Source organism: Aegilops tauschii, chromosome 3 (genome assembly GCF_002575655.3).
Source record: "Aegilops tauschii subsp. strangulata cultivar AL8/78 chromosome 3, Aet v6.0, whole genome shotgun sequence".
Classification (NCBI taxonomy): Eukaryota; Viridiplantae; Streptophyta; class Magnoliopsida; order Poales; family Poaceae; genus Aegilops; species Aegilops tauschii.
In genome coordinates this window covers 59,559,147-59,572,558 of record NC_053037.3, presented here as the reverse complement: position 1 = coordinate 59,572,558, position 13,412 = coordinate 59,559,147, and the positions used below count along the sequence as shown (strand labels likewise).

The window sequence follows — 13,412 nt, the reverse complement described above, 5'->3', positions numbered from 1 at the left end:
GGAGTTGTCAGTTTTATTACGTCCATGCAACCTACATGCTAATAGGTAAAGATAGGTCCTAATCCCACCCGAGTATGTGTAGATTGGGTTCGTTTTTCCATGCTCTGCTTCGGATCCGACGCAAAATTTCGGCAGCACCTCCCTGCTGTTCTCCTGATACACGTCTCGGCAGTAAGCAGAGAGGATGTGTACCCGGGGAACAATAGGGAGGCACTGACGAAATTCTGCATCGGATCCGGAGCAGAGCATATGGGAAAACGAACCCAATCTACACATACTCGGGTTGTCCATGGATAACGTTGGACAATTCGAAAGAATCACGATTATAAATATGCAAATGCATGCATATTTATATATGTAACCCTTTCGAACAGGAGACGCATAGTGGTTACGCATACTGATGATTGACACCTATAGCTAGCAAGTTTCATCGGCACGAAGACCGGAACATAGCAAATGAAGGGGGGAGGAGGAGATGTCATTTGTGCTCACCAACGAACGCAGGGGCGGAGCTCATCGAACACTAGACCCTCGCAGCGACGAAATAACTGCACATTTAAATCGAAAGATGAGTAACATAGCAAGTATTTGACACCGACGGCCACATGTACCCCGCACTGACGATACTTGCTATTTAGGGTACCATCGACATCGAGGAACCCCCTAACCCGCTCGTCCCCGGGTAAACTAAATAGCAACTACCATCGGTGCAAGTTACATGAGGCAGTCGGCGTTGAACACTAGATCCACATCCCACAAGTGAAGTCGGCGCCCGGCGTCCCGCAACAATAGTTCTGGTGGCCGATGACGGTCGAACACCTTGGCGAATTTGTCTGGCAGCCTCTGCGATGAGGATTAAAGCCAAGTTTTGAAATTTCAAACAACCAAACCGACTTGAGTTAGTTTGGGTGTTTCAAGTTTCAACACTTAGCTTTCAATCGTCATCTCTGAGGCTGCCAGACAAATTCGCCATGGTGTTCGACCGCCATCGACGCCGAGAACTGTTGCTGCTGGACGCATGACCCCTGTGTCACTTGTGGGACGTGGATGTAGTATTCGACACCGACGGCCACATGTACCTCGCACTGACGATACTTGCTATTTAGGGTACCATCGACACCGAGGAACTCCCTAACCCGCTCGTTTTCGGGTAAACTAAATAGCAACTACCATCGGTGCAAGTTACATGAGGCGGTCGACGTTGAACACTAGATCCACATCCCACAAGTGAAGCCGGCGCCCGGCGTCCCGCAACAATAGTTCTGGTGGCCGATGACGGTCGAACACCTTGGCGAATTCGCAATGGTGTTCGACCGCCATCGACGCCGAGAACAGTTGCTTTGGGACGCCGGACGTCGGCGTCACTTGTGGGACGTGGATGTAGTGTCGGGGTGTCTTCTTCTTCTTCTTCTTCTTCTTCTTCTTCTCTTTTTTCCTTTTCTTCTTCTTCTTCTTCTTCTTCTTCTTCTTCTTCTTCTTCTTCTTCTTCTCCTTCTTCTTTCTCCTCCTCCTCCTCCTCCTCCTCCTCCTCCTCCTCCTCCTCCTCTTCTTCTTCTTCTTCTTCTTCTTCTTCTTCTTCTTCTTCTTCTTCTTCTTCTTCTCCTTTTTCCTCTTCTTAAACCTAGCACTAACCTAAAACAAAACAGGAAAAAACTATACCTAAACCTAGCACTAACCTAAACCTAAAAACTCAAAACTACACCTAAACCTAGCACTAACCTAAACCTAAAAACTCAAAACTACACCTAAACCTAGCACTAACCTAAACCTAAAAACTCAAAACTACACCTAATTAAACCTAGCACTAACCTAAAACAAAATAGGAAAATAGAGAACAAAAAAACAGGAAAAAAAACAGAAAAAATTACCTCTTGCTCCGGCAAGGTCGGCCGGTGGGGCGGGGCGGCGCAGGGGCCGCGGGGAGGAGGACGGCAGCGGGGCGGGGCGGCGCAGAGGCCTCGGGGAGGGGTCCGGCACCGGGGCGGCCCGACGCGGGCCTCTCCGGCGACGGGGCGCGACGGGGCGGCGGGGCGACGGGGCGCGGTGGGGCTCCTATTCGCGGGGGGGAGGGCTAGACGGCGGCGGGGGCTGGGTCCGGGGGCGGGGCCGGCCGGCGGCGGCGACAGAGGAGAGAGGCGGGCGCGCGGGAAGGAGAGAGAGAAAGAGAGGGGAGACGGCTCGGCCCGTTAAGTGGAGGGCGACCGTTAGGGCTGGCCCACGTCTCCTCTTTGCCATCCGCAAGCGGACAGCAAAGGAGTAACATTGCCGTCTGCTAGCAGATGGCAAAGTAGTCACCTCTTTGCCGTCCGCTAGCAGACGGCAAAGAATCTGACCTAGCCACGCCGTGCCCTGTGGGGCCCACCTGGCTCTTTGCCGTCTGCCGTCTAGCTCTTTGCCATCAACTGGCTGACGACAAAGAAGCAGCTGACGGCAAATAGCCTTTTTGCCATCTGCACTTTCTTTGCCGTCCGCTTTGTGGAAGCGGACGTCAAAGAGCCTCTTTGCCGTCAGCTGGCAGATGGCAAAGAGATGGCAGACGGCAAAATGCCAGATTCCAGTAGTGTAAGGGGGGAGGAGTTGGACTCCTCCCCTAAGGAAGGAGGCACTTTCTCACTTGGGCCTTTTTGGCCCAAGTTGCCTTCCACCTCTTTAAATTAAATATAAAATATTCTAAATACTCCTAGACCATTTTTTAATATATTTTAACATCTCTGAAAAAATTCACCTATATATAATTTATAGGTAATACCTGGTATTATCCAATATTCACTGAAACCCTTTTGGTGACCCCGAAACGCTTACGGATCCTCTCGAAACTATTCCAAATATTCATGAAATAATTCCACAAATATATTCTCATGACTCCCGTCCTACTAATACTTAGCAGATTGTGATTGCCTTAAGCTTGTGACCCCGTAGGTTCGGCAACTCACATACATGGACAAAACCGTTCGTTCAATGACCGACATCGGGACCGTGGACGTCCATATTGGTCCCTGTGAGTACACGAATGATATTTGAGTGAATCTTTGGTTATCATGCGATGTTCCCTTTGCTTTACGATACTTCACAAAACCCGGGATGTATCGGTATCCTCTTGAGTCATCACCATGCTCACTATACCGAAATCTTTGTTACCGGTATGGTTTGTCTCATGAAAAGAAATAGCCTGGCCAAGCTATGGGAACCCTCAGTTTTACCCATTCTTTTGGCATATGGTAGCGATGCATGAAAGATGACTGTGATAGGTTGCCCCGTTCGGCCAATTCATTGTTAATAAACATAGTGTTGTTATTCTTCATATTTGGTTTGCTCATTACAACAAGCTAAAGGGTATTCATGCTCTAAATTTTTCTCTAGTCTAGACTAGCAAAAAATGGTGCGTAAAGATATAAGTTTTGTCGGATATTGTGGTTTTGAATATTCAGTTCAACATATTCTTTTTTTACAAACGAGGCAAAATCTTTGTCTTTTTCATTGATATAGAAGGAGAAGAACAGAAACACAGATCATAAATAGTGATGGAGCCACTGCTCCGACCAATGCACATGTCACCAAGGCAACGGTACAAGAACGTTGTGCCGGCTTAGTATCTCGGAGGTGCTCATATTGGTAGAGTTGCTTGTGTGCATTTAATAGGGATGAGTGCATTGCGTGTACGTGAACATTTATGATTGTATTATGTTCAAGAAATAAATAAAGGTGCTCTTTAGTCCAAAAGAATTTGAAAGAAAATTTAGGGTTCCATTTCACATGAATATTTCCTATAATGCCATTGTAGTTCAAATAAATGAATCCCAAAATTTTAATGGATTGCTTTCCTCATCATTTCAATTTCTAACAAAAGAGAATTCCCATGATAGATTGGACATAAAGACCTCCATAGCCCACAACCTATTATCAAGAATTTGTCAAATAGAATGATAAATACATAATGATGAAATTGGACTAGGGTAAACTCTCCCCTCCAAACTTCGTCGGTGAGCTTGTGGATATGCCTCCCTCTCTGCCTGGCGCTTCAACGGCCGGTGGCGGAAGGGGATTTCCGGTTCTTTCACTTTGGCAGATTCGAGCGATCGCTCACATCCCGCGTCGCTAGGTTCACTCACCCTAGCTCGATGGCATAGTCATGGGCCGGCCCATTAGCTCTGATCAATATTTTTTTGTAGCCTAGGGTACGGATCTGGGTGTTTTTTTCCTTTCGTCTTTTAATATTAAAAAGGCCAAAAAAATCAAAACATATTGGGTAATTAAAAACTCCGTGAATTCAAAAACTGATCAAAAAATTGTTTTTTATAAAATCGAGAACTTAAAAATGTTCATGAAATTCAATAAATGTTCATGAGATTAAAAACAAATGGTCACGAATTCAAAAAAAGGTTCACAAATTTGAAAGATAGTTGTGAATTCCAAAATTGTTCATGAATTTTTGTAAATGTTCATGAGTTCAAAAATTATCTATGATTTCAAAAAATGTTGATAATTTAATATTGTTCTAAAATTTAATTAAAAAACCAAACAACATTTAAAATTTATGAACTTCTTTAAAATTCCAAATGTTTTCGAAAAACATGAACATTTTTCGAATTGTCAAAAATTTATAAAATTCATACACCTTTGGAAAACACAGACAATTTTTTAAATCGAAGATATTTTTAAAAATTAAACAAATTTGAAGTTTCAAATAATTTTTGAAGAGTTTGAACATCTTTTGAAAATAAAAAACAAAGAAAGTACTAAAAAATATTCTTGAGTTTAAAAAGAAAAAGGAAAAGGTAGAAAGAAAAACGTTGAGAAAATAGTTCAAAAAAGTTCAAAAATGTAGAAAACAGGGAGAGAAAAACACAGACTGGAAGCTTCCGAAAATCGCTGGGAAATCTTCCGGTTAGTGGGCCCAGCCGGTCCGCTCGTCCATCTACGACATAACACTCCCAAAGAGCGATGACTCTTCTCAGTGCTCCACTGTATGGAGTTGCTAAGCATACCGCATAAGTGAAAAAATAACATGGCAAAAATAATTAAAGAGGAGCGAGAGCACTATGATGACCTAGGAAGAAACAATGACACAACGTGTGAATCTATGCAAAACACAATGAAGGAAGCTCATGATAGTATCTAGTTGATAAATAATTTAATGAAGGAAGCTTAACTACAACAAATTAAGCACATATGAATTGAGGACTTTAGTTGCTTAGCACCTTATTTAAGCAAGCGTGCATTGGAAGAGGCCTAATTCACCAAATTCATGTAGGCTGCTGAGAATTCGATGAAAGCTGGGCCTTTGGCCTTTTGTCCAGAAAAAGAAAAATGGAGGCAGGCGCCACTTGTTCCCCCTCCCTATGCCGCGTGCCCCCTGCCCGGCGATGTGTCGCCGCTAGCCTCCAACTGTCCGACGCCTACATCAGCAGCGCCAAGCGGCCACCGCGGCCAAGAAGAGCCTCCGCGCCAACCTCCACGAACCCACCCTCCCTACCCTCGCCATGGACATCGGCTCGGTGCCTTCCCAGGACGAAGATGCGGCGGCCGCCACGCCGCGGGAGGCCACCCTGGGCCGCCACCTCGCGCGCCGCCTGGCCGAGGTGGGCGCACGCGACGTCTTCGCCGTGCCGGGGGACTTCAACCTGACGCTCCTCGACGAGCTCGAGGCCGAGCAGCCGTCCGGCGGCGGGGTGCGGCTCGTCGGGTGCTGCAACGAGCTGAACGCCGCCTACGCCGCCGACGGCTACGCCCGCGCGCGCGCAGGCGGCGTCGGCGCCTGCGTGGTCACCTTCACCGTCGGAGCGCTCAGCGCCATCAACGCCGTCGCCGGCGCTTTCAGCGAGAACCTCCCCGTCGTCTGCATCTCCGGGGGCCCCAACAGCAACGACTACGGCAGCAACCGGATCCTGCACCACACCATCGGCCTCCCCGATTTCTCGCAGGAGCTCCGGTGCTTCCAGAACGTCACCTGCTACCAGGTACGCCTCCGTGCGCAGGCCTTCTTTTTTTTTAATGTTCAGTTCCTAGATGTTTTTTTCATTTTTGAAATGGCCACGGGGGAAAGACTACCCACCTGAATATATTTGGGTGTTGCATCGTTCGTAGTACACAATTTCATCCCATGGGATGATAAGTGAATAAGTGATCACGCCACATATATTTCTGCAGCACTGCAGAATGTCTGCAGCGTAGAGAAAGTTTTCAGATATATTTCTGCCCGAGAGGTTTTAGGCGATTTAATAGATGTTCAGTATTATTCTCATTTCTTACCTTAATTTCATTAGTACAAATGTGATTTTGTTAGGGCTTTTGGCACAGCTTAGATTTTAGGGGAAAGTTTGGTCTGTGATCTGAATCTGTGGAGTAATTCGTAATTTCCTTTGTGACATGTTCAGTTTGTGAAATTCTTTATAACAGTTCCTTCATGTCCGGTAGTCTGGGGTTTTGGGTTTAGTTGGAATTGTCACTTTGTCAGGGATGTGCCTGAGAATGGCTCTGCTGCAGTTCTAGCATTTTCGGCCTAAACAGGTTATTTCAGTGTTATTGTCAATCAGTCTAACAGTATTATCATGCAACTGTGAACTTTCATTATCCTTCCTGACATAATTCACCGCGATGCAATTAGGATCGCATCTCAGGCTTTCTGAGGCATGCAATTAGGACTGACAATTTGATCTGTACTTTAATCATGAAAAATATCTCCTTCTGAGGTAAAATTGTGTTCTCTGAATATGTGCATGTACTCCCTCCGTCTAGGTGTGTAAGTCACATTAGAAGGTGCATCGCGACCTAGGTGCAAGCTGATTGGAAGAGAAGAAAATCTGGACCGGTCCTCCTTCCAATCACAGTACAGATTTCTTTCTTCTAAACGTACCATTTAATCGTAGCAATTAAGAGGATAACGTTTGAGCTGCCCACGCAGGCCCACGTACTTCTAGCATGCAAAACCGCTTTAATTTCTTGCCTAATCAACGCATAGACGTGCTGCATGCATTGACCATTACCTGAGAAAAAAAACAGGAGAAAATGAGTTTTCGCTGGAAGATAACGAGGCATAGGAGGCAAAGCTCGCTGGCGAACGAGACCGGGAGGGAATCGAGACGGGAAATTAATGAACGGCGCCTAAACGTTTTGGGAAAACCTGATTTTCGTAAGGTGACTTACACACCTAGACGGAGGGAGTATATATCCTTTATTGTGGACATAACCGTTATTTGCACCAAATTTAGAAGTAGGCTTTCTGGCATCGATATACAGTACTCCCTCTGTAAAGAAATATAAGAGCAAGTGATCTAAACGCTCTTTACGGAGGGAATAATTGTTATTATTATTTCTAAAGAAGGGCGGGAAGGAACATATCGAAAAGAGCACTGTGATGTTTTCATTTTTGGCTACGTTATGATCATTTTTATATATTGCAGGCAGTGGTGAACAACTTGGAGGATGCACATGAACAGATTGACACTGCCATCTCCACTGCACTGAAGGAGAGCAAACCTGTTTACATCAGCATCTGCTGCGACCTCCCTTCAATCCCTCATCCCACATTTGGCCACCATCCTGTCCCTTTCTTTCTCTCCCCAAGGCAAGTCGGCATGCTCCCTCGAAAAGCATAAGAATGATGGTGACAGGATTGTTTTTACTAATGTGCATAAATTTTTCATTTGTTAGACTGTCAAACCAGATGAGCCTGGAAGCAGCGGTGGAAGCCGCTGCGGCTTTCTTGAACAAATCGGTCAAGCCGGTCCTTATTGGCGGAGCAAAGATGAGGGTGGCCAAAGCGCGCAAAGCCTTCGTAGAGCTGGCCGATGCATGCGGTTATCCGTTCGCGGTGATGCCTTCTGCCAAGGGGCTTGTGCCAGAGCACCACCCTAGATTCATCGGCACATACTGGGGTATTGTGAGCACTCCATTCTGTGGAGAGATTGTGGAGTCAGCTGATGCCTATTTGTTTGCTGGCCCGATGTTTAACGACCACACCTCGGTTGGATACTCACTTCTACTCAACAAGGAGAAGGCCATCATTGTCCAGCCGGATCGAGTCGTGATTGGGAATGGGCCTGCATTTGGGTGTGTTCTGATGAAGGACTTCCTGCGTGCACTTGCTACCCAGCTCAAGAAGAACACGGCTGCGTGCGAGATCCATAGCCGGATTTTTGTGCCTGAGGGCGAACCCCGTCCCTCTGAGCCTGGAGAGCCTTTGAGAGTGAATGTATTTTTCAAGCATATTCAGAAAATGTTGTCTGGCAACTCGGCTGTTATAGCAGAGACTGGGGACTCATGGTTTAACTGCCAGAAGCTAAAACTACCAGAAGGCTGTGGGTAAGCTCCCCTGAAATGTTTCAGAGCTCTAACTTCGGTCTATGAGTTCTTTTAATTTGGAACTCCCCGCATTGGTTGTTGGTCACACCCGTTCCCTTAGTATTTCTGATTTAGGTATAGTTGAATACTCGGTGAGATGTTCTGTTCTGATATTTTGCAAACTCATTGTTTTTTTTTTTGTGAGTTGTCACCAGTGTAAAAAATAGTCTAGATTTCTATGATTCATTCTGAAACGTGTTAAAACTCTTGCATGAAACCAACTGATAATATTGCCCCACCAGTCGGTGAACAGTGACACTTTATTTCAGTCAAAGTTCAAACTACTACGAGGGCATTTTATCGAATTTCTGGAATAAACAATAAGTTTGCAAGCCATGCTTGTGTCAATAGGTAGGATGTATTCCGTTAGGTTTATTTTCAATTTAACACCATTTTCTATTGGCAGGTATGAATGCCAGCTGCAATATGGATCAATTGGCTGGTCGGTCGGGGCTACTCTGGGATATGCGCAGGCTTCTAAGGATAAGCGAGTCATTTCCCTCATTGGAGATGGCAGCTTTCAGGTGTAAAAAGGAAATCAGAATCACCAAACGTTCTATCTCATTTTATATTTAAAGATTTTCAAAATGTGTAGTTAACACTTTTTTCATTGGACTGGTATATAGGTGACGGCACAGGAAGTGTCGACGATGCTCCGGTGGGGACAGAACAACATTATCTTTCTCATAAACAATGGGGGCTACACCATCGAGGTGAAGATCCATGACGGTCCTTACAACGTCATCAAGAACTGGAACTACACCAGCTTGGTGGAAGCATTCCATAATGGCGAGGGCAAATGCTATACTGCAAAGGTTGGTGACCGGATTAATTGCAGGATGTTTTTATACGGCATTGCAATGACATTGCACATTTGTCTCTGTATAGGTTCGAACGGAGGAGGAACTGGAGGAAGCAATTGAGGCATCCCTAGGACCTCACAAGGACAGCCTGTGCTTTATAGAGGTAATTGTGCACAAGGATGACACCAGTAAGGAGCTCCTTGTGTGGGGAGCTAGGCTTTTCGCCGCAAATAACCGCCCGCCGAATCCTCAGTGAACGCACCGGGTCTCTACAAGATGCTCATCCAGCTTAACGAGGTCATCTGAAAGTTCAGATGTGCTGAACTCTGAATAAACCCTCCATTTGAGTCCATTGCTGCCGCAGGTGCTCATGGTTACTGTACGTAGGTGTTCTCAGTTCAGGAACTGGTACTTGTATCACCTAAATAAATCTGAAATCGATGCTGTGGCCAGCTAAAGACGCTCTTGGTTTCGGCATCTTTCTTGGTTATTCCAACTGACGGAAGTTTCAGACTTGCTGTGCTTTTCAAAGGCACACGTTAGGCATTAAAGAAGAAGAAAGCTGTGCTTATAGAATCTGAAGATGATTGAATTATGTGGTGAAGCAGCAGCGTAGTTCAATGGTGCACCTGGTGGACAAATCTCTAAGATGGACAATTTCCTTCTTTGATACGGCTGGAGAACTCCATTCTTGCTCCAGACATCTTCATCGTCGATAACACTTGCAGAAAATACCAACCCTCACATCACGTGATGTGCATTTCGGTAAAATCTAGGGATGTATCTCGACTTAAACCTTACATTAATAAATTAGGAGTGCGGCGGGGTGAGGCGGGTGGGTTTCGGCGAGCCGGGGTGCGGCGGGCGCGAGGGGCGCCAGGCAGTTGCTCGAGCGCAGGTGATGTAAATTTGCACCAACAAGTGCCCTATTTTACATCAGTGAGAAAACTCGAGTAATTTTTTTACATCTATATCATCGGTTGCAGCACCGTTTTTCTTAAGCAACCTCGCAAATCTTTATTCAAGCCGTCACAATGTTAAAAGGTAAGAACGAAAGATCACCCGGGGGGCACCTTCATGATTTTTACATCAGGCTGGTCAAGGTGAGATTAAGGCCCTGTTTGGAACTTCCCCGCTCCGTGGAGTTGGGGAGTTGGGTTTAGCAGCTCCGTCAAATTTAGCTAAAGTCTGGTCCGCTCCTGGAGCGGAGTTCAAGGAGCCGAGAGAAACCGAACACAGCCTAAATAGGACTAATTAGCCCATCCCACTTAATTTGCTTTAACGGGCTCCTATTGGAAAGAAAAAAAAATCAGGCTAGCCTGTTATCCCATTGGGAGCCCACCTTGCCCTATTAGCTAGACATCGACCTTGGTAGGTCGTGCCCGAATGAGTAGAGAGAGGGTGGTGCCACAGCTTGCTCCCACCGCCGCCGGTCCGCCATCGCGCCCCTGCTTCTTCCTCCTCACACCGTGCCACCTCCGGCAGCCTCCTCATCACCGATGCCACTCGCGTCACGCCGGCGCTGCAGGACGAGGAGTCGTTGTCGTTCAGGGACATGCCAGGGATCTGGGCGCCAGAGCAGTTCGAGCATGGAAGCTCGTGGTGGACGATGTGCATGCTAAGGGCGACATCTTCTTCGGACAGCTCTGGCACGCCGCAGCCGATGCCGGCGACGCCGTCAGGCAAAGGCATTAGGTGAGCCCCCAGATGAGCTTTGACGGCCGCGACGAGGAGCTCACATCGCTGAGGAGGGTGGCAGTCGAGGATGCGCCCAGCGTCATCGACGCGTTCAGACACGCCGCCAAGAACACCATCGATGCCTTTGCGTGCACGGAGATCGTTCTTTCAGTTTTTTTTCGAGTGAAGGAGCCCAGCTCCCCTATTTCATTTCTGAAATCAAATAGCAACCATGCCGGCTTCGACGGTGGCGAGCTCCAAGGCACCAACGGTGCGACCAAGAGAGCCGGTGCTGGGGCGCGCTGGAGGTGGTGGATGCATGCTGCTCTGAATGTGTCTCGGGATGTAACCATATTGCACGGTAGTGGCGTATTGCTGCTAAGTAAATTGCTCTGCTTTGTTAAGTGGGAATCCCACTTATTTTCGCTTAATCTATGTTTGTTTTGGTGGGATGCCCACTTTTTTAACACCAAACTGTATTGGGACCTGGTGGATTGTGGTGTGATTCCCATCTACAGTCCCACCTGCAGCCTGATTTTTACATCCACATTATGATGCTCTAATCTAGCTTAAATTAGAAAACGGTCTCTGGGGAAGTGTAAGATGCTCTTAATATTTCGAATCCCCTAAAATTTGGCAATTTGAAGTTCGGGGGACGCTGGCGCTAGACCAGTGACTAGTAGCTCCTCGTTCTCCAAAAGAAAAAAAGACTAGTAGCTCCTCGCTGCCGTGCTTGTCTATTGGGCGGCGCTCCAGATCTAACCAAACCCAACCGGTCTCCCATCGGCTCGCCTTCCTCGACACCTCGCCGTAGCCGCCACTAGCCATGGCCCCCAAGCGCGCCGCCCCACGCAAGCCTCCCGCAACCCCACGCAAGCGCCCCGCCACAGCAGATCCCGCCTCCAGTTCGGAAGAAGACTCGAGCGGTTCCTCTACCTCCCACGACCAAGAGGTGGCAGACGAGGAAATGGGGGAATCGGAATCGGAGGAGCCGGCAGAGGATGGGGGCGAGGGGGAGGGGGAGGAATCGACGGAGGATGGAGGCGAGTGGGAGGCAGAGCCTGGTCTGCAGCCCGCGGCCAAGAATCCACCTCAATCAAACAAGTTGCCTGCTCGCAAGAGGGGAAAGACGCCGGCGCGGGCACCAGTGCATCAAAATGGCGAGAAGAAGAAGCCGCAACATATCGGATCGGCAGAACCCAAACAAAGGAAAAGCAGGCGCATATGGTCTCCCAACGACGAGGTCCTGATTCTGGAGGAGCTTGCCGAGCACCGCCGCCAGCATGGGAAGGTGCCGGCGTGGGGGGACTACGCCTTCTTTGAATCTGTTGCCAAGCGCCTTGAGGACAGCAGCTGCCATTACTTTGTTGTCAAGGAGAAAGTTCGCACCCTGCTGCGTCGCTAGAAATCACACATCTTGTCTATCACGGACCATGATAAGCGCCTTGACAGTCTCTCTGAAGATGTTTGGGGAGACTTGCAAGTGACCGATGGCCCTATTAATGGCAGCAAACAGGCTGAGGCTGAGGGTGCCATGGTGAGGGCTGAGAATGGCAGCAGCGGCCAGACTCACACCAGGAGCTTCGAGGAAATGTGTGAGGTGTATCCTCTGCTTGGGCTGGAGGTGAAGATGCTCGCGGAGGTGCAACCTGCCGTCAAAAGCTTGTTCACCAGACTAGATGCCAAGAGAGCCCTCTACATGCAGAAGAAGCTGGAGAGAATTAGGTCCACAGAGGTGAAGATCCAGGCACGGATGGCCGCCAAGGTACATGCACCCAAGGCAAAGATTAGTGAGAAGCTTGTCCGTCTGCTCACATAGGTTCCCAAGAATGTACTCCGAAAAACAGCATCCCCCTGTTTGGGGGGGGGGGGGGGGGGGGGGGGGGCAAGCAAGACAAGGGTATGAAGGTATGAGATGTGGTTTTATTATTTTCCTTTTGCGGCATAGTTTCCTTCATATTGGCTTCATTTGGTTGTTGTGGAAGATAAACCCAGGGCAATAAACCCCTAGGGGGAGCTTTTGTGAGCGCAGGGGGATGGATCCCCTCCCACCACGCGGAGGATCTCCACACATGAGAAAATACACCTGTTTCCATTTGGGCAGCAAGGGGAAAACAAGGGCAAAAATATCCATGTTAAAACTTGAAAATAGATCCTAATGATAAAAACCATTAGCAGTACTAATTTGAGACAAGTAACTAGCAGCATAATAAAATACTGAATGGAATAATAATAAAATACTTGTACATATGCATAGTTTCATACAACTGGTCATACAAATAAGGCAACATCAAGGCTAACTATACTGTGGTAATAATGTTTTGAAGTGCAAATAGTAATTATGGTTAAAAATCTAGCAAGAAAAATGAGTCCATTCCATTAAAAAACATCGCAATCCTGTGACCCCCCCCCCCCCCCCCCCCCCCCCCCCAAAAAAAACCATGGCATGCAGTCTTTAGATAGATATTGCACTATCATCGATCGACTGATTGATCAGTTGCTCTACACTGATCGAAGTCGGTCTTTGCAATAGAGATTAAAGGCTCTCATGGCTGATATTGGAGAACCAAAAATATATATCTAAAATACTTG

The 13,412-nt window shown here is 47.4% G+C and overlaps 2 protein-coding genes across 2 annotated transcripts; both read left to right on the top strand.

The window, feature by feature from the left end:
* Positions 1–5,453: 5,453 nt before the first annotated feature.
* LOC109773867 (pyruvate decarboxylase 1-like) lies at positions 5,454–9,601 on the top strand. The gene is made up of 6 exons (XM_020332599.4): positions 5,454–5,957; positions 7,401–7,564; positions 7,651–8,301; positions 8,747–8,864; positions 8,967–9,155; positions 9,229–9,601. Exons 1-6 carry the CDS (start codon positions 5,481–5,483, stop codon positions 9,397–9,399), a joined length of 1,770 nt encoding a protein of 589 aa, XP_020188188.1. The 5' UTR covers positions 5,454–5,480; the 3' UTR covers positions 9,400–9,601.
* A 1,940-nt stretch (positions 9,602–11,541) lies between these two features.
* LOC109773856 (uncharacterized) lies at positions 11,542–12,675 on the top strand. Its single transcript, XM_020332588.4, has one exon. The coding sequence runs from the start codon at positions 11,647–11,649 to the stop codon at positions 12,223–12,225; it is 579 nt and encodes a 192-aa protein (XP_020188177.3). The 5' UTR covers positions 11,542–11,646; the 3' UTR covers positions 12,226–12,675.
* The last annotated feature ends 737 nt before the right edge of the window (positions 12,676–13,412 follow it).